Genomic DNA, 21,963 nt, shown 5'->3' with positions numbered 1-21,963 from the left:
CACATCACACTCAGATTCCTTAACCTCAAAGATTTAGGTGCAGTCTAAGATCTCGGCGACATCTTGAGTTCATTGTTTCTATTACAGTATATTTTAGGAAAATAAGACAAGTAGAAATGACAGGATTTGATCTATCAGCTAGGTTTACCTTAACACTGGCCCCATAGCAGCTGCTATGTCTGCTACCACTGTAGTTACACCCCTGAAAGCAGTTCCTAAAAAATGCTTAAACACGTATACAGTCATAGCAAACCAGAAATCCTGAAGACAGGCTAAAACTAAACCGATTGGTACGGCACAAAGGATAAGGTATATAGTGTAAAGAAGCTTCATACCTTGGGGGTATCACAGTATATATGAGGGCCCCCTACTAGGTGGGGAGGAACTAAAGTGGCCCTACTCTAGAAGCGCAAATTAGCAATATTACAAAGGGGATGAAAACGCAATAAACGAAATTATAACTGTATTTTTTAAATGTAAAAACATTGTAAATCTCTGCAAAACCGCTTTGAACAGTATTTTGGGAGTTTAGTATCAAAATGATAGTGGTAAGTGGCCACATACACTTCTCCAATTCAAAGTATAGTAAATTCATTAATTATTTGTCAAAATATGAATAGCCATTAGTGAAGAGTATGAGAAATCACCTATAGGGAATCTCTCTCTGTGGATATATCCAGCAAACATTCATATGTTCTCAAGGTGCAAGTACAGAAGAATTCATCCCATCTCTGGAGGACATGGTTGATTATCTCTCAGAGGAATACGGCTTATTAGATATTATATATTGTAAACATGCCACATTATTTTTTTGTATCACAGCTCTCTGGAGAATTGAGCACTGGGGAGAGAGAAAAAGTGTTTAAATGTAACGAGGAAAGCGCTAGATAAACCAGACTCAGATTTCAGACTTTGAGGTAAATATTATGTCAATTGCCTGTGATGTATTGATGCACAAATATGTTGTTTTTAGTTTTATATATTTCAAATTTGACTAAGAGGAGACAACAATAATTAAATATAATTAAAAAATTGAGACATATGGAAAATAAAAAAATTAAGAGAGAAAACTATAACAAAAAAACAACAAGACTATAAAAATGATTTAAAAGGCAATTTATATATTTACTTGGGTTATCTTTTGTTATACAGGCAGTCCCAGGGTTACGTATAAGATAGGTTTGTTCTTAAGTTGCATTTGTATGTAAGTCGAAACTGTATATTTTATAATTGTAGATCCAGAAAAAATTTTTTTTGCCCCAGTGACAATTGGAGTTTCAAAATCTTTTGCTATAATGGGACCAAGGATTATCAATAAAACGTCATTACCGACACCTTACAGCTGATTGCAGTCTGGCACTATTGTAGCATCCAGAGAGCTTCACTAGGGATCGTCTGTAAGTCGGGTGTCCTTAAGTACGGGGCCCCCTGTACAATTATCTCTGACATGGAGTGGTAGGAAACCCCACAACTAAAATTTGTGCATTAGAAGGAAGCTCCACACCAATTTAATTATGGTAATTTATTAAAATTAGCCCCCAAATCTCCCTATTTAGATTGATTCTGCTCATGACCTGGTGAAGGGGAACGATGTGTGCCAAAAAGGGACGCAAACAGGGTAATGTTTATGGCCTGTTTTGGCTGGTGGCTTTTACATACGGTGACCGTGCATAATAGAAGTCAATGTCGGCCGTGAGCTAGCCATAAATTGTGTGGCTAGATAATCGCCACCATATACAGTTGGGTGAATGAAGCCTTAGAGACCAAGTAAGGGATACAGCTTCGCCTACATTAGTAGTTGAGAATTATTATCCTTCCATCTGATCTCCTTTTTAATTAATTTTCCAAAGTCATGTCGAACATTCATTACAGGGGTGTGGAACGGAGATTTACTTTAATACATATATAATAACAGTAACATTTTAAAAATATATAAAAATTCTGTTTTAGGTTTTCAGTACCTTTGATTTTTATATTATAAGCAAAAAAATGAATGTTTACTAATCACATATCAGTTGCTAAATGAATCTTCAATTTTTATTTTAATTACTATAATTTAGTCAAATCTTAAATCAATATTTAATTTAAAATAAAATTGCTAAAATATATAAAAAATCATAAACAATAATAATAAACAAACAAAATAACAAAACAAAATATGTGCAGCTCTTTGTTCTCTTTTCTTTTTTTTTTGGGGGGGGGGTAGTTTGATTTCTTTTAGAGGATGTTAAATCTGGAATTTGTATTTTTTCACAAAGTTTTGCAACACTTTTGGAAAATAGTCTGCAACAAATTAAAGAATTCAACATCTGGATTCCGATGATAACTCTGGCACAACACAGGAAAACTTGGGCTCCTTGAACTTTGCAGGGAGAGTTTCTTTGGTGGAAATAAGCAGCATATTCACCAATGCACCAGAAAATGTCACAAGAAGAAAATCACTTGGCAAGACAATTACTATATTTAACCCCTTGAGGACGCAGGGTTTTTCGGCTCATTTCTCGCTCTCCAACTTCAAAAATCCATAACTTTTTCATTTTTACGTGTACAGACCTGTGTGAGGGCTTATTTTGTGCGTAACAAATTTTACTTTCCCGTAATGTTATTTATTTTAACATGCCGTGTACAGCGAAGCTGAAAAAAAATTCCAAATGTGGAAAAATTGAAAAAAAAACCGCCACGTTCTTGTGGGCTCAGTTTTTTCGACTTTGACTGTGCACTCAAAATAACACCTCAGCTTTATTCTTTGGTTCGGTGTGATCGCAGTGATACCAAATTTATATAGGTTTTATTGTGTTTTAATACATTTTCAAAAATTAAACGAACGTGTACAAAAAAGAAAAACATTTTTTTGCCATCTTCTGACGCTAATAACTTTTTCATACTTTGGCGCACGGAGATGTGTGAGGTTTAATTTTTTGCGAAATGAGGCAACGTTTTCATTGCTACCATTTTGAGGTCTGTGCGACATTTTGATCATTTTTTATTTCATTTTTTATGTTATGTAAAAAGGTGTAAAAGTCGCATTTCGGACATTTGGGCGCCATTTCCCGTCTCGGAGGTCACCGCCGCCCGTATCTGTTTTTATATTTTGATAGATCGGGCATTTTGGGACGTAGCGATACCTAATATGTTTGTGATTTTTACTGTTTATTATGTTTTATATCCGTTCTAGGGAAAGGGGGGTGATTTGAACTTTTAATATTTTATTAATTTTTTTTATTTTTTAAACATTTTTTTTTCTTTTTTTTTTCTTTATTTTTTAGACCATCTAGGGTACATTAATCCTAGATGGTCAGATCGCTGCTACCATATACTGCAATACTTCTGTATTGCAATATATGGCATTTTTGCAGCACATTCATTACAATGAGCCACTGGCTACCATGGCAACCGATCGCCGCCCCCCGATGACGTTCGGGGGCGCGGCAATCGCAATAAAGATGGCGGCGCTCGTGTACATGTTGTATCAAGCTTATACAGGCGGTCCCCTACTTAAGAACACTCGACTTACAGACAACCCCTAGTTACAAACGGACCTCTGGATATTGGGAATTTATTGTACTTTAGTCCTAGGCTACAATAAACAGCTGTAACAGATATCACAGGTGTCTGTAATTAAGATTTATTGTTAATCCTGGATCTTATGACAACCCAACATTTTTAAAATCCAATTGTCACAGAGACCAAAAAAGTTCTGGCTGGGATTACAATGATAAAATATACAGTTCCGACTTACACACAAATTCAACTTAAGAACAAACCTACAGACCCTATCTTGTATGTAACCCGGGGACTGCCTGTAAATCCCACAGCTAAAAAAAACATTGCAGTAGATCGGGGAGAAGGAACAAATAGTCTTCAGTGGTGATCAGCCAACTATACAAAGTATCATCCATATCCGTGTAGCAAAGAAAGATCCATTGTGTAGGTTTGGATGGTGCAGCACATTTTAATTTCCTTCTACTGACCCTAGACATTGGCAATCACGCTTAAAGGGGTTGTCCGGAGGGCAAAAACATGGCTGCTTTCTTCCAAAAATGTCACACCTGACCCTGGTTCATACTGGTATCTCAGCTCTGCTGTAAAGAAATAAATGGAGTTGGTTGCAATACCATGCACTACCCATGGTAAGGACAAGAGCTTTTCTGGTAAGAAAGCTGCCATGTTTGTTATTTAACATCTCCTTTAGGCTGTTTACTATCATTGGAACCCATCAATCATCTAATGAAGCATGAATGCAACATGTAATATTGGAAATAGTCACAAAATTAGTAAGATACTAACATCAATATACAATATTAATCCAAAAAAAATGTTTTGCACTTCATGGCAAATATTTGAATATATTTATAGATATACAGGCAGTCCCCGGGTTACATCCAAGATAGGTTCCATAGGTCTGTTCTTAAGTTGAATTTGTATGTACAAGTTGAAACTATATAATTGTAGATCCTGACAAATTTTTTTTTTGGCCCCGGTGACAATTGGAGTTTCAACATTTTTTGCTGTAATTGGACCAAGGATTATCAGTAAAGCTTCATTACAGACACCTTACAGCTGATTATTGCAGTCTGGGACTATAGTAAAGCATCCAGAAAGTTTCACCAGAGGTCACAGTGGGAAGAGGGGTCCGCCTTTAACTAGGGGTCAGCTGTAAGTCGGGTGTCCTTAAGTAGAGGACCGCCTGTATAAGTACAAATCCATAATTTCCCTTCCCTTATCATTGTAATTATAATAATTCTTTATTTATATAGCTCGCACAGATTACACAGCGCTGCACAAAGCATGTCAAATCGGTCCTTATTTTCATCTTTTACAATACTACAATATACACCGGCTTCAGCTTATTGACATTGCATCCTGTAGTCTAGCCATCACTTACTTCCACATACTTACACTAGGGACTTTCCCAGTTTTATTTCCTCTAGGACTTACAACCGTGTGCAAATTACAAGGTAGATCCTGTTAATTACTTATCCGCATCACAAACGATAACTCAAAAATATCATATTGGTTTCCATTAAAAAACTAAGCAGAAATCATATTAAAGCGAAGGTCAGGGCAGTAATTTTACGTGAAGACAGTAGCAACTTACAAGGATCAATCAACACATAACTACAGGCAGTCCCCAGGTTATGTACAAGATAGGGTCCATAGGTTTGTACTTAAGTTGAATTTGTATGTAATTCGAAACTGTATTTTTTATAATTGTAGATCCAGACAAAAAAATTTTGGCCACAGTGACAATTGGAGTTTCAACATATTTTGCTGTAATTGTACCAAGGATTATCAATAAAGCTTCATTACAGACACCTTACAGCTGATTATTGCAGTCTGGGACTATTGTAACATCCAGAGAGCTTCACCAGGGGTCACAGTGGGCAGAGGGGTCCGTCTGTAACTAGGGGTCGTCTGTATAAAACGGTTATCCAGGACAGATGAAATAACACATTTTACCTCTTTCCTCTGCAGTCTCCTATAATAAGACCTTTCTGCCTACATCAGTATTTCATGGACTTCACTGAGGTAAGACTTTACGTTATCGTCCTCTGAAAAATAGGGAACACTGCATTTTTGTGGGTTTTAATTCCAGACAAAAACTGCAGTGCATCCCCCTCAAGCTTTTGTCTTAATAAAAAGAAAAATAATACTCGAGTATTATACTCGAGTATAAGCCTAGTTTTTCAGCACAAAAAATGTGCTGAAAACCCAAACTCGGCTTATACTCGAGTAAAAAAAAATCAAAACTCACCTTTCTGACTTCCCCCGCTGCTGGCTATATACTGGGGCAGGGGGCTGGCTATATACTGGGGGATATGGGCTGGCTATAAGCTGGGGCAGGGGGCTGGCTATATACTGGGGCAGGGGGCTGGCTATATACTGGGGGATATGGGCTGGCTATAAGCTGGGGCAGGGGGCTGGCTATATACTGGGGCAGGGGGCTGGCTATATACTAGGGGATATGGGCTGGCTATATACTGGGGCAGGGGGCTGGCTATATACTATGGGGCAGGGTCCAGCAGGCTAGATACTGGGGAGGCTGTGACCAATGCATTTCCCACCCTCGACTTATACTCGATTCAATAGGTTTTCCCAGGTTTTTGTAGTAAAATTAGGGGCCTCGGCTTATACTTGGGTCGGCTTATACTCAAGTTTATACGGTAAATGTATTTGCGAATGGAAAAAAATGCAACATGAGTCATTAAGCAAAATGGTTTGCTTAAAGAGAACCTGTCAGCGGGTTTAACCCCACTAAGCTACCAGCCCTCTCAGGTAAGGTATAATATGTCCTTTCTAGAATTTATGTGAAGCCTCTTACCTATTAGAAATCTCCCCCAAAGTCAGGTAAATATGACTCTTCTCATCTAATTTTCACAAGAAATGAGTCAAGTTTAATGGCTGTAGGCAGAACGTTACTTCAGCATCCCATATCTATAGTTCATAGAAACATGTTTTCTGTGTCATGTTACAGATAAGAATCTTGTCTTTTAGATCCCATTAAGCTAATGATTCTAGAACTGGGCATACGGGCAGATAAAAAATAGGCAGGAACTGGATCCTTATCTAAAACTTGCATTTCCAGCTATGTCTTTAGCTATCTGTAGTTCTTTGTAGTTTATAAAGATGAGATCCTTATCTTTAATATGACACCAAAATCATGTTTCTAGATACTATAGAACAGACGATAGGGGCTTCTGACACTAACTCTGCAACCACTAAACTTGACTCATTTTATGTGAAAATGAGATGAGAAGAGTCAGATTTGCCTGACTTTTGGGGATATTTATAATAGGTAAAAGGGTGAGAGTTCACATAAATTCTAGAAAGGACATTTCATACCCTACCAGAGAGGAATGGTGGTTTAGTGGAGTAAAAACTTGTGACAGGTTCTCTTTAAATATAATATATATAATATTTATATAATGTTTATATATAATATTTATATAATGCTGGTTAGTGTCCTGCCATGTTTGTAATATTCAGAGTTAAAGGGAAAAAGACATCAGTTATGATCATATCCCTGGAGCAGAAATATAAAAAATGCATTTATATTTTAGGATTGTAGCTGGATTCGGAGCACTCTGGGGCTCACTACCTTGCTTAGTCGCTTGCTGTAGCAGCTTCTGTTTGAATGCTACAACAGTTACTCAGGGGGAGGGGCCATGCAGTGAAGAGATTTCACACACCAGTGCATCAGAGTGATCAAAGTCCAGCTGCAATCCTGGAATATAAACTTTTTTTTTTTTTTTACAAATCCTGCTACTACTAACAACACCCACAGAGGTACAATTACACAGATGTTGCTACCTTACAATTACACAGATGCCTGCAGTATCATATGGTCCAAACTGCTGAAAGATTCCCTTTAACATAAAAATGATCAAATTTATTAGCTCCTTGTGCCAGGTTGTAAAACAAATGGGGTTAGATGTGTCTAGATTTCAACCGTCCCCTTTCCTTTAGTCCAGCGTACAAATGTAGGAAGATGCCGACACTTTTTCTTTTAGACAACTTAAAACAGAAAATATATCTTTGTATCATTTTGCAGCCCGACCCATTTGCGGGATGTACCTTGGAGAACAGAAGCCGGGCAGACAAGTTCCTGCTCCTTGGACTGACTAATGAAAGGGACATAAGCACGATACTCTTTATATTCATTCTGATTATCTACATGTTAACCCTTTTGGGGAACATAACCTTAATTTCACTCACTAGAATCGACACCCATCTAAGGACACCCATGTATTTTTTCCTAACCAACTTCTCATTCCTGGAGATAGGCTACACTACAGTGACAGTACCCAGAACGCTCTTTCATCTTATCTCTGGAAACGTGACTATTTCCTTTAAGAGCTGCCTCACTCAGATGTATTTCTTTTTTCTCTTTGGCACCACAGAGTTCTTTATTCTGGCTTTAATGGGATTTGACCGTTACCTGGCCATCTGTCACCCGCTTCATTATACCAACATTATGAACAAAAGATTCTGCTACCAGCTAGTTTTTGGATCTTGGATAAGCGGATGCCTGGTCCCAACTGTACCCACCATTGTGCTCTCTCAAAGGCCATTTTGTGGCTCAAACATTATTAACCACTTCTTCTGTGATGTTGGACCTTTGGTGAAGCTCTCCTCTCCAGACACTCTCTTCTTAGATATTTTTGTCTTTATGATCTCTGCCGTCATAGTTCTTGGTTCTCTACTGCTCGTGACGGTCTCTTATGTCTTCATCATATCGGCTATTTTACGAATATCGTCATCGTCCGGCCGGCGCAAAGCTTTCTCTACCTGTGCTTCGCATTTTTCGGTGGTGATAATTTTCTTTGGTACTGTAATATTCATGTACATACGACCATCCTCGGGAGGAGATTTTGAGATGGACAAGGCAATATCCGTCTTTTACTCGATTGTTACACCCGCTCTGAATCCTCTTATATACAGCCTGAGAAATAATGAGGTTAAAAAGGCTTTGGTGAAAGCATTACAGAGAAATAGAAACGTGTGGGGAGGTGTAGGAGTTGTTCATTCGATCAGGTTAAAGCCACATCCTAGACCACATTAATCCTCATACACCATAAGGCCTAATTCACACACAGAGGACATTTTTCTTAAAGAGCATCTACCAGCAGGATGAAGGGTTGTATGCAAATGAGCCTTAGGGGCTCCAGGCTCCATAGATGTTAATGGAGTCTGGAGACCCTCTGGCTCATTTGCATACATTCCTTCATTCTGGTGGGAGATGTCCTTTAAATTAAAGGAAATATGACATTTGATTTGATGCATTATGAACCAAACATACCTTGAGAATGCTGTAGCCACACCGATGCAGAAACATATCTTGTTTAATCACTGAGCTGAGTGGTTTTGCTGAAAAAACAATTATAAAATTTTGATAATGAAGCTCTTTCGCTTCTGTGCCTGTGCTCAGCGCTTTTCCTTTCACATTAGTTATGCACTGCTCAGAGGATGATGTAATCACCATGTTCTCCCTGACAAGCAGAATAATGAATTGCTGCACCATCCCCCAGCTGCTGTGTATGAGTGATCCAGCTCAGGTTGATTAATCATGTCTTGGCTGTTCAGAAAGCACCATGTGTAATGTGGATCCAGCTTTCTCAAGGTCCTGAACTTTATAATTGATTTTTCAGCAAAACCACTCAGCTCAGGGATTAAACAAGATTTGATTCTGCATCAGTGTTGCTACAGCATTTTCAAGGTATGTTTGGTTCACAATGCATAAAATTAAATGGTAGTTTTTCTTTAAAGTCAGCACAGATCCATAACAGAAGCAAGTTGCACTTGTGATCTCGTAATATTTGTATACCGTTTCCTGCCGAGTCACTTATTTATATCATGTGAAGGGTCTCCATCGTAAATACATGTACATGATAACTACCCACAACCCTCTTCTGTAGGTGGAAAGAATATAATACCATGTAGTGAAAGAGCACTCTACCTTTCAGATCATGCTTCTCTCATGGCCCATGAAGTGAGATTTAGAATGGTGTATAAAGTCATGGAGGTGGAGAGTTTCAGGAGAACATGTTAATAAGAAAGGCTTTCTGAGACGGGGAGAGCTTGACTTCAGTGCTAAACTCCATCTCCTTTACTTTCCATCTTTTTATATATCACTTCAAATTTTCTGGTTGATGCCACCAGACTAGACCTTGAAAGAAACATGATCTGGAAGGTATTTATACCCTGTCCCTACAGGGGTCAGGTCAAGAGGAAGAACACTGGCGGGAGGCCTTTAACCTCTCTTCTTCCTGTCCCTACAGAAGTCAAGGGGCATCCTCCAAGGGGGCCGTCATGGGGGACTTTATGGAAACATGGGGTTCTTTGGTATTAACACAGCAATACATTTCCTAATGCTGGCATCAGCATTATAGACAACACAATACACCTACAGAAATTAGTACTTGTTGGGTTTTTCATTAACCCATTTAGCAACTAAACAATCTTCTGCACACAAGACCAATACCCAAGTAAATACAATCAATAGGTCTGGTATTTATTAAAAGATTTGTCAGCATTATTGTATGGCAGGAAGTGGCAATACACCACAAGTGGTCTTCAGTGTGGAAGCTCATAAGGCACAAGCTTGTAGTGAGCACCGCACTGGGGACAGCGGTCCACCTGTCCCTCATGGACCCAGAACCAAATTATTTGAGAATTATCTTCTTCACCTGTGACAAAAAAGAAAAAAAAAAAAAAAGTCATTTAAAACCAGTCCAGTCCAAGTTATAAAATGATTTTCAAAAACACCCAAATATTAGGCAAAAGGCATTTATCCCATTAATTCCCAATAACAGACCCAGAGGAAAATGTAAAAAGACCAAGGTACACACTCATAGCCCCTGGAGTCAGACCATAAGCCGATTATTGGGTGTCCCATTAATGAGATCAGTGCCCCCAGCAGTCTGAGTGGGGAAGCTCATGTTCTTACTAATGAAGCAGCTGGTCAAGTGTTGCCAAACCTAGCGCTCAGATTCTCTGGATTCTGGGGTCCCAGCAACTAGACCCTTGGTAATCAGCTTGTTATCCCCAATCTACATCAAAATAGGGAGAGATTGATAAGTGAGGAGCAGGGCAAATTTTAATAAAAGAGTCTGGAGCTGAATGATAAATCTTGTGTAGTTGTACTATTACTTTGCACCTTACATTTGTGCATTTTGTTTACACCAGAAAAAATACAACCCATTGTGGAGAACTTTAGGGACTGCTTAGGGTCATCCTCTTATTGCACAAATGGTATGACTATCTGAAGAATTTACTGGGGACAGTATCAATACATTGCAAGCAAGCTCCCTCTAGTGGTCATAACTGGTATGCATCACACTTGAGGGTTTAACCGTTCACACAAAGTGCTTTTAATTTAATCGGTGCTTCACATCCATGGGCTCCCAAAATCCCCTTCTTCCTAACCTTGAAGGTCTATAAAGCAAAATATAGAAAATCCACAACTAACCCACAAGGGTACTTAAGTAATCTTAACATGAATGATTGTTTCCCACTAGTCCTAATGAGAGGTTAGTAGGCAAGCACTTACATATGCAGCCCACAATTCTCTGCTTGTTGACGGAGGGCACAATGTGTGGATTCTCTTTGGTTCCTGGATAGGACTTTGGTTTATTGACATTAAAAGGATCCTTAAAACGAGAGAAAACAAATAGCAAGATATTACTAAAAAAGACTCCCAATGGGGACAAAGGCTGCATTCAAAACCACTGTAAACCTCATGATCTCGCCCCATGCAAGATCCTACAAGTCCACTACTTTGAGGGGTCTATGGATTTCATGATAAGCAGGAAATGGTCCGGCGCTTGGGGGAGTAAGTTACAAAACCTCTAGGGACCAATTGGGTTCCAAAAAACTTGAGGTTTATTAGATAAAAAAGTTAAAAGAAAGTTACAGGTGCAACGCGTTTCGGCTCAGTACGTGAGCCTTCGTCAGGCATGAAGTTACATGGTATGTGACAGGTTTATATACAGATGAGTAACACTGGGAGTTATCCCGGGTAAAAAACACGAGCTCTTACGTCACAGAGTTATGTAACCAAATTTATACAACGTAGTAACATCTCGTTTCCGTCGCGCCACACTAACTCCCCTGTGGTTTTTTGTCCTTCTTAGGCTTCCGTAGCAACCTACATCACGGCCTATGTTTCAGGGTTACCTAGCAATCTCCATGCCAGAGCAAGCGTCTAGGTTGCCACGACAACCCGCTATCAAGCATAAACGAGACTACTTCCGGTGACACCGGTCTCCGGTATTTATCAACATCACACTTACATTCATCTTTTCATGTAATCAGTACAATAGATGCACACATTCCGTCCCATCTATGATGTAAATTTTATTATTTATATAATTTATATGTTTTATTTGTATAAATTTGGTTACATAACTCTGTGACGTAAGAGCTCGTGTTTTTTTACCCGGGATAACTTCCAGTGTTACTCATCTGTATATAAACCTGTCACATACCATCATACCATTCATCTGGCAAGGGACGGAGGAGGAACTAACACGATTCATGCAACAACTGAACCGTAATAAATACAACATAAAACTTACGTACAAATACAGTCAGAATAAAATCGATTTTTTGGACATACAGATTGAAGTGGGACCAAAAGGCCTATTGCAAACTGACATGTACAGAAAATCCACCTCAGTGAATTCATTACTACACGCTTCCTCAGCACATCCCCCCTCCACAATCAGGGCCATACCGGTAGGCCAATTTTTACGTGCCCGACGGCTCTGTTCATCAGAAAGAAGTTTTAAACACCAATGTAAAGACCTTAGGGAGAGATTTCAAGACCGAGGGTACAGTAACAGGAGTATAAAAAGAGGCCTGGATAGAGCCAGAAAACAATCAAGAAATGACCTATTGACCACTGGCCCCACATGTAAAAAGAGGGCAGTTGAGGACAACTGCGTGAGATTCATTGCAACTTATAATGATAAATGGCCTGAAATGAGGGCCATTTTAACCAAATATTGGCCAATATTACAGACTGATACCGTATTGAAAAACACCCTACAAGACAGACCAGCATTAACCGCCAGACGGAGTAAAAATCTAAAAGATTTATTGGTTAGCAGTCACTACATACCCAAAATCGAGAGACCTTTTGGTATGAGAGATAAGAAGCAGGGATGTTTCCCGTGCGGAGACTGTATAGCCTGCCAAAATATCCTGAGGACACAGGAATTTGATACCACAGATGGGAGCAGGACTTTTAAAATACGTGAGTATATTTCGTGCAGTAGCACAAATGTCATCTACTACGCCACCTGTGGTTGCCCTTTAGTTTACATAGGGTTGACAATCAGGGAACTGCGAGTCCGCACAAGGGAACACGTAAGAGACATAATGAAAGCCCGACAAGCTAGTACCCCATTGGAACTGAGTCAATTAAAGACATTACCCAGACATTTTAGAACTCACCACAACTGCGATGCTAAAACTTTTAGGGTCCGTGGAATTGAACAAATACATCCAGGTATTAGAGGCGGCAATGTAAAGAAATTGCTAGCACAAAAAGAGTGCAAGTGGATCGCACTCCTGGATACAAAGGTTCCGAAAGGCCTTAATGAAGCACTAACCTTTTCTCCCTTTTTATAAGATGCTTCCCTCGAACTAGTCCTGTTCCAACCAATCTATTTCCAATCTCCAAATATAACCATACATAAAGCACGAAGTGTAACTATATTCTTGTTTTTCCCTCTCCCCTACTTGGTTTTTTAATTTTATCTTGTTTGTGGTCTTAAAGCAGAATGACTAAAATATGTATATTCTTTCCGTATTAAGATCTAATATAGAACATACAGACACGATATTTCGATGTACTTCCCTGTGTCGCGCTGTGTGATGGTCTTGGGGATGGAGTATGATGTGACGAAGACGGATGTTATGAGAGGAAATTTCGATCGAGACCTAAAAAGAAGAACCACAACAGAAGATCTACACACAATTTACCATGTGGAATCTTGGGGATGGACTTATATGGAACTCTTCTGATCCTCTTCTGATCCTCTTTGCGTTCGATGGACATACAGGGGCAACAAGTAGGACTTGGAATACAACATAAATGGACACTACTCACGATCAATCAATGGGGTCTGTGCACACAAGGGTTAGGTGTGGGGCGGGGTGGGGATTGGGGGGGGGGATAAGAGTGTGGGGGGGGGAGGGGGAGAGGAGGGGGGGATGAGTTGAGTGCATGGGAGTGGGGGGTGGGGTGGGGTGGGAAAAAAGGATGGGATGGGGGTAAGGGGGGTTTGCCTTGGAGGAGGTTGGGGGGTTGGGGGAGGCGGGGGTGTAAGGGGGTTTTTTCTAGCATGTTTGGTTTGATTTGATATTATTGGTTTAGATATAGGGGGGTTGGGCCACTGTATTTATAAGCATTCACACATATGGTTTTCAACATCACTACAACAGCACCTAATATTTATCTTAATTGGAGCTTAAATGTAATATATTACACAGCAATCACAGCCTTAAAATATTCACACTATCACACTTGTCACTGCAGCCTATTATATACAGTAATAATTATAATATTCATATTTTCATATATCGACACTTTTTCACTTATACCACTAATAACACTTAACCCAGCACATTCACAATACTTTATACACTAATATTAAACTTATGTCAAGATCCCGGATAATATAGGCATATTTAATACCTAATATTTCCAATTAATCCACACTACTGTGCCCCATCTTACACGAACCACGAACCTCTCCCCATCCACCTCTCAGAATTCTGATTCCCCTTTCTCGACATCCGGAACCATCTTTCGGCATATGTGTCCAAAAAGAACCTGCGCACCTTGTAACCGGCTCCCCCGTGCGGCGGGGGTGCACCACTGCTCCCGAGTGACATGTCCTCGGGTTCAGTGCTGTATCCTCCGTTTTGACACCGGGGGCTGGGATCATGGAGGCAGCGGCAGAGTGGGGAATGACGTCAGCATTAGGGCGGATCATGTGACACGGCGGTCGCCACTCCCGCGATGACGCGGTCGGGGGAGTGGCCTCTCTGTCCTGTCTGGTTCCGGCCGAAGTGGGGCGTTACCTCATCCTGCCCACGTGACACGCCGAGATGCTTAAATATGAAGACACACACATGCACCCACAGGCCCCCTGAAGAAGCGGCAACGCGAAACGCGCGTCGGGGTACCAGCGCCCACACTAAACGAAACATGGGTAAGCCAGTTTTTGCCATCTCCGTACATAATATGTAAAGGGCACATAATACTTAAACTGTAGCCACATACTTATGTTAGGCTGTACTGCTATCTACTGTTGCACCGGCACTTTACAATATCTCTTGTGATAAAATTTCTTGTATGGATATTTGGGCACTGGCACTTTATAATACATCTTTGAATAATTTATATATGGACAGTAATCTGGATATATTCCTGTGTTTCTGTGGAGTGTGGACGCTTTAGTGGAACTCCAGAGGAGAACTTAACTTCTGTTTGCATTTTATAGATCATATTGTCATACTGTGTTTTTTTAAATAAGTGTAATGATTAAATAAAATGAATTAAATTTTAACTAAACGGTATAATGAGATTTCTATGAACCAGATTTCACTCATGTGCTTTTCTTAGGTGTTGTTAACATGTAACTTCATGCCTGACGAAGGCTCACGTACTGAGCCGAAACGCGTTGCACCTGTAACTTTCTTTTAACTTTTTTATCTAATAAACCTCAAGTTTTTTGGAACCCAATTGGTCCCTAGAGGTTTTGTAATTTACTCCCCCAAGCGCCGGACCATTTCCTGCTTCTCCGATTGGGATCACCAGTACATTCACCAAGACAACCCCGAACTCTGGACCGGGGATTGCTTGCTACCAGGAGTCCATCGGCTGCTAAATGGGATTCTATATGCCTTCCTTATTTCTCACAAGGTGAGCAACTCTCTATTACCATTATTTGGTTTTATTACGTACTTCACGAGGTCAGCGCCTCTTGTCTTTTTCCTTTGTCTCCCCTATATCTACCTGGCTTATCTGATGAACTCTGACGGTCCAGTGATATAGAGCCACTCCAGACTTCCACTACATTGGATTTCATGATAGAGAGGTCTCTGCCCTAAAGCCTCGTCCCAATACAAAACCTACCAGTTATCCAAAAGGTGTGAGAGAAAATAAGATTCATCACAGGCCATTGCATCAGCATTGACGCCCGAGCTCATAAGAGGTTATTTCAACAGAAAACCGGTCAGAAAATGTAACGTAAGAGGACTATGGCGGTGCTGTGCCTAGTGGTCTTGGCTCAAGCTGCATTGTATTGCATCTTCTGCTGCAGGATAGCCAAGATTAAAGGGGTCTGCAGAGATTTAATTACAAAATTGCCTATACTAAACATAAGCCAATATAAGGAGAGTGGGTGCAAACACTGGTTGCAGCTCAGATGCCTTCATGTGAATGGGGCCAAGTTGCAGCACAACGACTAAACAAGCATTACACAGTTCATTGTATAGCAATTACACGAATATATCATCAGACAAGTGTGGGGATCAGATGCATGGAACCCCAATCAGATACTAATGTCCTATACCAAGGATGGCTCTGTATGTATAACCTGCCAACTACTAATGAATGGAATGACTTGAGATTTTCAGTTATAACAACCTCTCCAGTGTGCTCTTCACAGGTACAATCTTCTGCATACTGGGGACACTACAAATATCTGCTCCATCTTTCTCCCCATGCATGGCACGGAGGCACAGTGATGTGCTTAAAGTTTATGGGAACATATATCCACAAAATCCATGTGAAAGGAGCCTTTCTTTGCATCACGTTGAAAGAACAAAAAAACACAACAGGAGAGGAAGGCGCCTCGTGTGATGTTGTAGGGATCACTGGTTTGTGAGAGAAGAATACTGCTCACCTGAAGACCCCTTGTTACAGTGCGGTTTGTAGCCCACCCTGGGGAAGGGTTTCGGGTCATCTGGCAAAATAAATGCCAATAACTGAAGTAGATGAGTGGCTTGGTCACTCTGTAGGTGCCTCTTCACATATGCCAAGGCACTTGCAGCACATGATCTGGATTTTCAGGTCATTCCATGGGAAAACCACACAGAAAATATGGACACTGGAGCAGAATTTTCATTCAAACATATGGTGGTGCATTTACTAAGGGGGTGTGTGCGCCAGTACTCTGGACATTACACATTCTTTTTAGTGCAAACTGCTAGCACAGGTATTTAATAAGTGCCCTTTTGTGGTACTGCCGCACTAGTCATCATCATGAAACAAACTAGGGGGCGTCCGGTCAGACTGTGCGCCAGACTTGCAAAGTCCTACAGAATTGTGTTGCATGCCCCATGTTAAAAGCGGGACCAAAAAAAAAAAAAAGTGGTGCACTCTGTTGGAGCGGTGCTGGGGGCACCAGAAATCCAAAATCTGGCGCCCCCTGCACTATACACAGGCAAACTGCATTAAGTGCAGTTTGCACTGTTGGTAAATGTACTCCATGGACCTGATTTGACTTTCTGCAGTGAATTCTTCCATCTCTTGACACAATCCTCTTATTAACCCCTTAACGACCTGGCCCTTTTTAGTTTTTTCACTTCTTTTTCACTGCCCACCTTCAAAAATCTATAACTTTTTTTTAATTTTTCCACTTATGAAGAGTCGTGTTCTGCGTAACAAATTACACTTCATAGGGATGGTATTTAATTTTCCATGCCGTGTACTGGGAAGCTGGAAAAAAATCCAAATGCTGTGAAAGTGGTACTGTGCGCCACAAATGACAAGTGTACTTTATTCTTTGGGTCGGTACGATCACGTGGATACCAAATTTATATAGGTTTTATAATGTTTTCATACATTTACAAAAATTAAAACCAACTGTACAAAATTTTTTCTTCTGGGGCTAATAACTTTCATACTCCGGTGTACGGAGCTGTGGGTGGTGTCATTATTTTGCGACTTTTGATGATGTTTTAAATGCTCCCATTTTTAGGACTGCATGACCTTTCGATCACTTTCGATACTACAGTATGGCAGTATACGGGGATTTTACTCCTCATTCATTACAATGTGCTGATTTATTGCATTTCTATGGTTGTAATCGTTTTTGCTTGTGGTCTATAGTTGTCATGGTGTCTTAACCAGCTGTATCATACATTGCGGTGCAGGATTGATCTTACTATATACAGGCGGTCTCCTACTTAAGGACACCCGACTCACAAACGACCCCTAGTTACAGACGGACCCCTCTGCCCACTGTGACCTCTGGTGAAGCTCTCTGGAAGCTTTACTTTACTCCCAGGCTGCAATGATCAGCTGTAAGGTGTCTGTAATGAAGCTTTATTGATAATCCTTGGTCCCATTACAGCAAAAGATTTTGAAAATCCAATTGTCACTGGGACAAAAGTTTTTTGTCTGGAGCATATATAGATCCAACTTGCATACAATTCCAATTTAAGTACAACCCAAGGAACCTATCTTGTATGTAACCCGCAGACTGCCTGTACTGCCATGCATATGGCAGTATATGGGGATTTTACAGATCTATTACAATGTGCAAATCGCACATTGTAATGAAAGTTAAATATCAGACACCCACGGGTCTTTTTACACAGGTAATAGTAATAGTCCCCCAATGACTTCACAGGGGGCAGCGATCGAATGCAAGATGGCTGCCGTGCACCCATTGCCGTCTATATATACGGCCGATATACGTCGCCGATATGGTAGTGTGAATGTAGCCCAAGAATCGTATTTCTGTTCTATTTCATCCACTATGCACCATATGAACAATTGGTTTCCTGTTAAAATAGGGGAACGATAGAACGTTGCAGATTCTGATGCACTGGAATCGGGGCATGAGAGATCAGATGTGTGAACATGTCCTTACACAGTGTACAGCGGTAGCATACCTCTCCTCTCTTCAACCCTTCCAGGACTTTTCTTTCCAGGCCAGTCGCCTGCTCCTCGTCACTGGGGATTCCTATACACAAAACGAGAAACAAGTCCTCAGAAGAAAAAAAAAAAAAAATGCTATAAAATTTAAAGGAACCCGTCACCAAATTGTGCAGGAGGCTTTTTATAGGCAAACTTGGGAGATTCAACATAAAAGGGAATTGTAGACAGGATATTTCATACCCTCCCTGATAGGAACAGTAGTGTAATGTGCTGACAGGTTCCCTTTAATGTAACGCAATAGGACACCTGTATCCCGCTGATGACAGGGACTGCAGAAACTGAATTCAGGTCTTGCTCTTCAGATGTAATGCAGCAGATTGCAGGCGGTGCATGTTTGTGGCAGTCGGTATAGAAGGTCACCTGCCCCGGAGTACGTGCTCAGGGGAGGTGTCACTACACTGCTACAAGTCACGTCCACAGCCTGGCATGTGCCCTTTCACTAGTGCTCACAGCAGTGTGCGGCCCCATGTCATACACACCCCCGGCGCTCATGGCTCTGGTGCCGGCTATGCTGAGGTGCCCACTCCTGGGACAGGCTGCAGCCCGGGGCACTGCACAGCGGACAAACTGCAGAAACCTCCAAGAAGCCATCACTGCTCACACCCGACAGCCGCCTGCACAGCGTCCTATGGGCGGAACCCAAGCGGCTCACCGAGTATTTATACCCGGGGACCGCACCATGCGCTCAGCGGAGGGGTGCACCGGTATAGCCGCCGCCGGAAGGGAAAGTCTAATCGAAGTTTAGTGACTGTAATGTCATGTAACGACGGGGGTCAATGCTTGCACTTAGTAGTCGTGACATAAAAGCAAATCACTGACAGGTGGAAATACGAGTTGTCTCCTAGTAGTAGAAACCCGATAAAAGTCTCCTGCGAAGGCACATGAGGAAACGAGTAGGAGAAATAAACTCAGGTGTGAACTGTGCCTAAAACATAAAGATATAACGGATCCCCATACATGTGCCTAGATGTTACAATGTAAGGACGTGTTCACATTAGCAAATTCTGTCACATTGCAGGAGGCTGCGATATTCTCTCAGGTAGGATGGCAGAGGATCAGGGGCGTAACTTGAGGGGATGCAGAGGTTGCGATGGCACCTGGGCCCAAGAGGCTTAGGGGGCCCTTATGGTGTCACTTTCCCATATGAGAAGACTATTACTATAAACCATACATTATAGTAAGGGACCTGGAACGGACTTTGCACTGGGGCCCACCAGCTTCTAGTTACACCACTGCGGGGGGGGGGGGGGGGGGGGAATATTCTAAAACTTTGTAAGTTGGGCCCAGTTCCCAGTTTTCCATTTAGCAGGAAAAAAAAATTAGAAACAGTAATTTAAACAGATGTCTGGACGGATACATTGATAGCAAATTATCATTGTTTTAACAGATATCTTCAACAGAGGCAACTTTGCTTTCCAGTAGTGTTGTTAGTTTCCATCTTTATTATTTTATAGCTATCCGCAGGGGCGTAACTTGAGGGGGTGCAGAGGTTGCGATCGCAACTGGGCCCAAGAGGCTTGGGTGGCCCTTATGGTGTCACTTGCCCATATGAGATGACTACTACTATTTTTTATTTTCGGGGGTCTGGCACAGACTTGGCTTTAGGACCCATCAGCTTCAAGTTACGCCACAGGCCATCCGTTTTATCTATTCCTACTGCTCAAATAACAGAAAATGTAAAAAAACAGACACCGTTGCAGGTCCATTGAAAGATTTGTAGAAAATAATATTACCATTAAAACTGAAGTAGATAGTCTGAAAGAGATGGTGTACGTCTATCCCTATATTGTTCCTCCACATCCCTGTAAAGTTATACAGTCCGTTTGTAAAGTTGACTCGTAATCTATGTATAGTCATGTTCTTCCAGCTCAGCCACACCTCCAGTTTTTGGATTGACAAGGGGTGTGCTTTCTCTTCAGCTAGTCACTGTGGCGGTCTGTTCAGTTACCTCATACCCCCTACATTGGATGTGCATGAAGAAGAGAATTCCTGAAGGAGGGTGAGGGTGCGGTCACATGTCGCGTTTAAAAACGCATTGCAATAGCTGAAGAGTGATTTGCCTATTTAAACAGCTGTTAACATGTGTGTTTACAAAATGCAACTGTTAACGCAAGTGTTAACATTTGCGTTTTGGTAGCTGAACAGTCACACGGTGGCTGAATGAAGAGAAAGCATGCCCCATGTCAATCCAGAAGCGCAGAACAGTATAGGGATAGTTGTACTGCTGTATAATAGACGTTTTAAAAGAAAGATATGTTTAGTGTGGGTTAGTTTATAGCATAACTGTAAAGTTACTGACATAAAATAGTGTTAGCACAGCTGAAAGGAGCCGTTGACAACAATTTCAACGATACCTGTGTCATGCGGCTGGCCTCTTCCTAACCTTAGTTACAGCCTGGACTATCAGCCCTCCTCAAAATCATATTCAGATATTCCTGAAGTGGGTGGTACAGCAAGGGCTATCACATGACAGCATGTTTGTTATTGGACGACCTGTAGCATGTGATGAGTCACATGCCTATGATATCAGTCAAGGTCCGTTTTTTGCGGCCGGCAATAGAGGGCACTGCTATTCTCTTGCACAGATGGGGAGCGCACTCCTCTCCTGCTGCCCCTCCCAACAAGCTCCACCCACCTTCTCTTGTCTCCAGCTGTCCAGTATGGGGGTAGCCGGTAAAACCTCTGCTAGCAGTCAAACTCCTACAGACAGCCAATTAGAGTACAGGCAGTCTCCAGGTTACGTACAAGATAGTTTCTGGAGGTCTGTTCTTAAGTTGAATTTGTATGTAAGTCGGAACTGTATACTTTATAATTGTAACCCCAGGCAAAAATTTTTTGGTCTCTGTGACAATTGGATTTTAAAAATGTTGGATTGTCATAAGAACCAGGATTAATAATAAATCTTAATTGCAGACACCTGTGATTACTGCAGCCTAAGGCTAAAGTACCTAACATCCAGAGGTCCGTTTGTAACTAGGGGTCATCTGTAAGTCGGGTGTTCTTAAGTAGGGGACCGCCTGTATTGCTTATTTTTGCTTATGTTATGCTACATTCACACGACCGCTGGGGGACGTATATACGCCCCCAAGCTTGTGGCTGTATATATACGTCCCCCATAGGCCAGCAATGGGCACACAGAGCGGCACACGTGTTACGGAGCCGTGGATCGCTATGGAAAGGGGAGGGGTCACCCTTCCTCCTCTCTATCGCAGTGAACGTAATGCCCGCCCTATGTTTCTGTGAATGCGTCTTTAGGCAAAAATTTTATACATTGATCATTCACCGCACCTTACCTTGCATTTTTTCTTTTGATATTGCTTGGAAGAATATGATGGGAGTCACCCTTTCAATCCTTTAAAGTAGAGAAGACAGTGAGGGATACCTGTTCTACTGCCATATGGGAGTGGCTTCTCTTTCCCCAACAGCAAGTGACTACCATCCACTTCTATATATATGTGCACACAGGGAAGGCTAATCATAGGAGACCAAGCGCTAGACTT

At 41.3% G+C, this 21,963-nt stretch overlaps 2 protein-coding genes across 2 annotated transcripts; one reads left to right on the top strand and one right to left on the bottom strand.

The window, feature by feature from the left end:
- Positions 1–7,489: 7,489 nt before the first annotated feature.
- LOC140106475 (olfactory receptor 6C4-like) lies at positions 7,490–8,563 on the top strand. The gene has a single exon (XM_072130932.1). It carries the CDS (start codon positions 7,490–7,492, stop codon positions 8,561–8,563), a length of 1,074 nt encoding a protein of 357 aa, XP_071987033.1.
- Positions 8,564–9,991: 1,428 nt separating this feature from the next.
- On the bottom strand, positions 9,992–19,112 carry LOC140106200 (cytochrome c oxidase subunit 5B, mitochondrial-like). Its single transcript, XM_072130484.1, has 4 exons — positions 18,943–19,112; positions 18,418–18,488; positions 11,051–11,150; positions 9,992–10,187 (listed from the first exon to the last, which is right to left on the bottom strand). The coding sequence occupies exons 1-4, from the start codon at positions 19,052–19,054 to the stop codon at positions 10,075–10,077; spliced, it is 396 nt and encodes a 131-aa protein (XP_071986585.1). The 5' UTR covers positions 19,055–19,112; the 3' UTR covers positions 9,992–10,074.
- Between the last annotated feature and the right edge of the window lie 2,851 nt (positions 19,113–21,963).

The sequence above is a fragment of the Engystomops pustulosus genome, chromosome 11 (genome assembly GCF_040894005.1).
Source record: "Engystomops pustulosus chromosome 11, aEngPut4.maternal, whole genome shotgun sequence".
In the NCBI taxonomy this organism is placed as follows: Eukaryota; Metazoa; Chordata; class Amphibia; order Anura; family Leptodactylidae; genus Engystomops; species Engystomops pustulosus.
Note: the sequence above shows the minus strand (reverse complement) of the source record. Positions and strands in the feature narration are given on the sequence as shown.

What these genes read in the sequence shown, in the direction of transcription:
- LOC140106200 (XM_072130484.1), bottom strand. Translation starts at nt 19,054, where the DNA reads ATGGCTTCTTGGAGGTTTCTGCAGTTTGTCCGCTGTGCAGTGCCCCGG. An exon ending in AAGGGTTGAAGAGAGGAGAG is followed by an intron (nt 11,151 to 18,417) that starts GTATGCTACCGC and finishes TCTCGTTTTAAG; the next exon opens with GATCCTTTTAATGTCAATAA. An exon ending in GAGAATTGTGGGCTGCATAT is followed by an intron (nt 10,188 to 11,050) that starts GTAAGTGCTTGC and finishes TTTTTGTCACAG; the next exon opens with GTGAAGAAGATAATTCTCAA.
- LOC140106475 (XM_072130932.1), top strand. Translation starts at nt 7,490, where the DNA reads ATGCCGACACTTTTTCTTTTAGACAACTTAAAACAGAAAATATATCTT.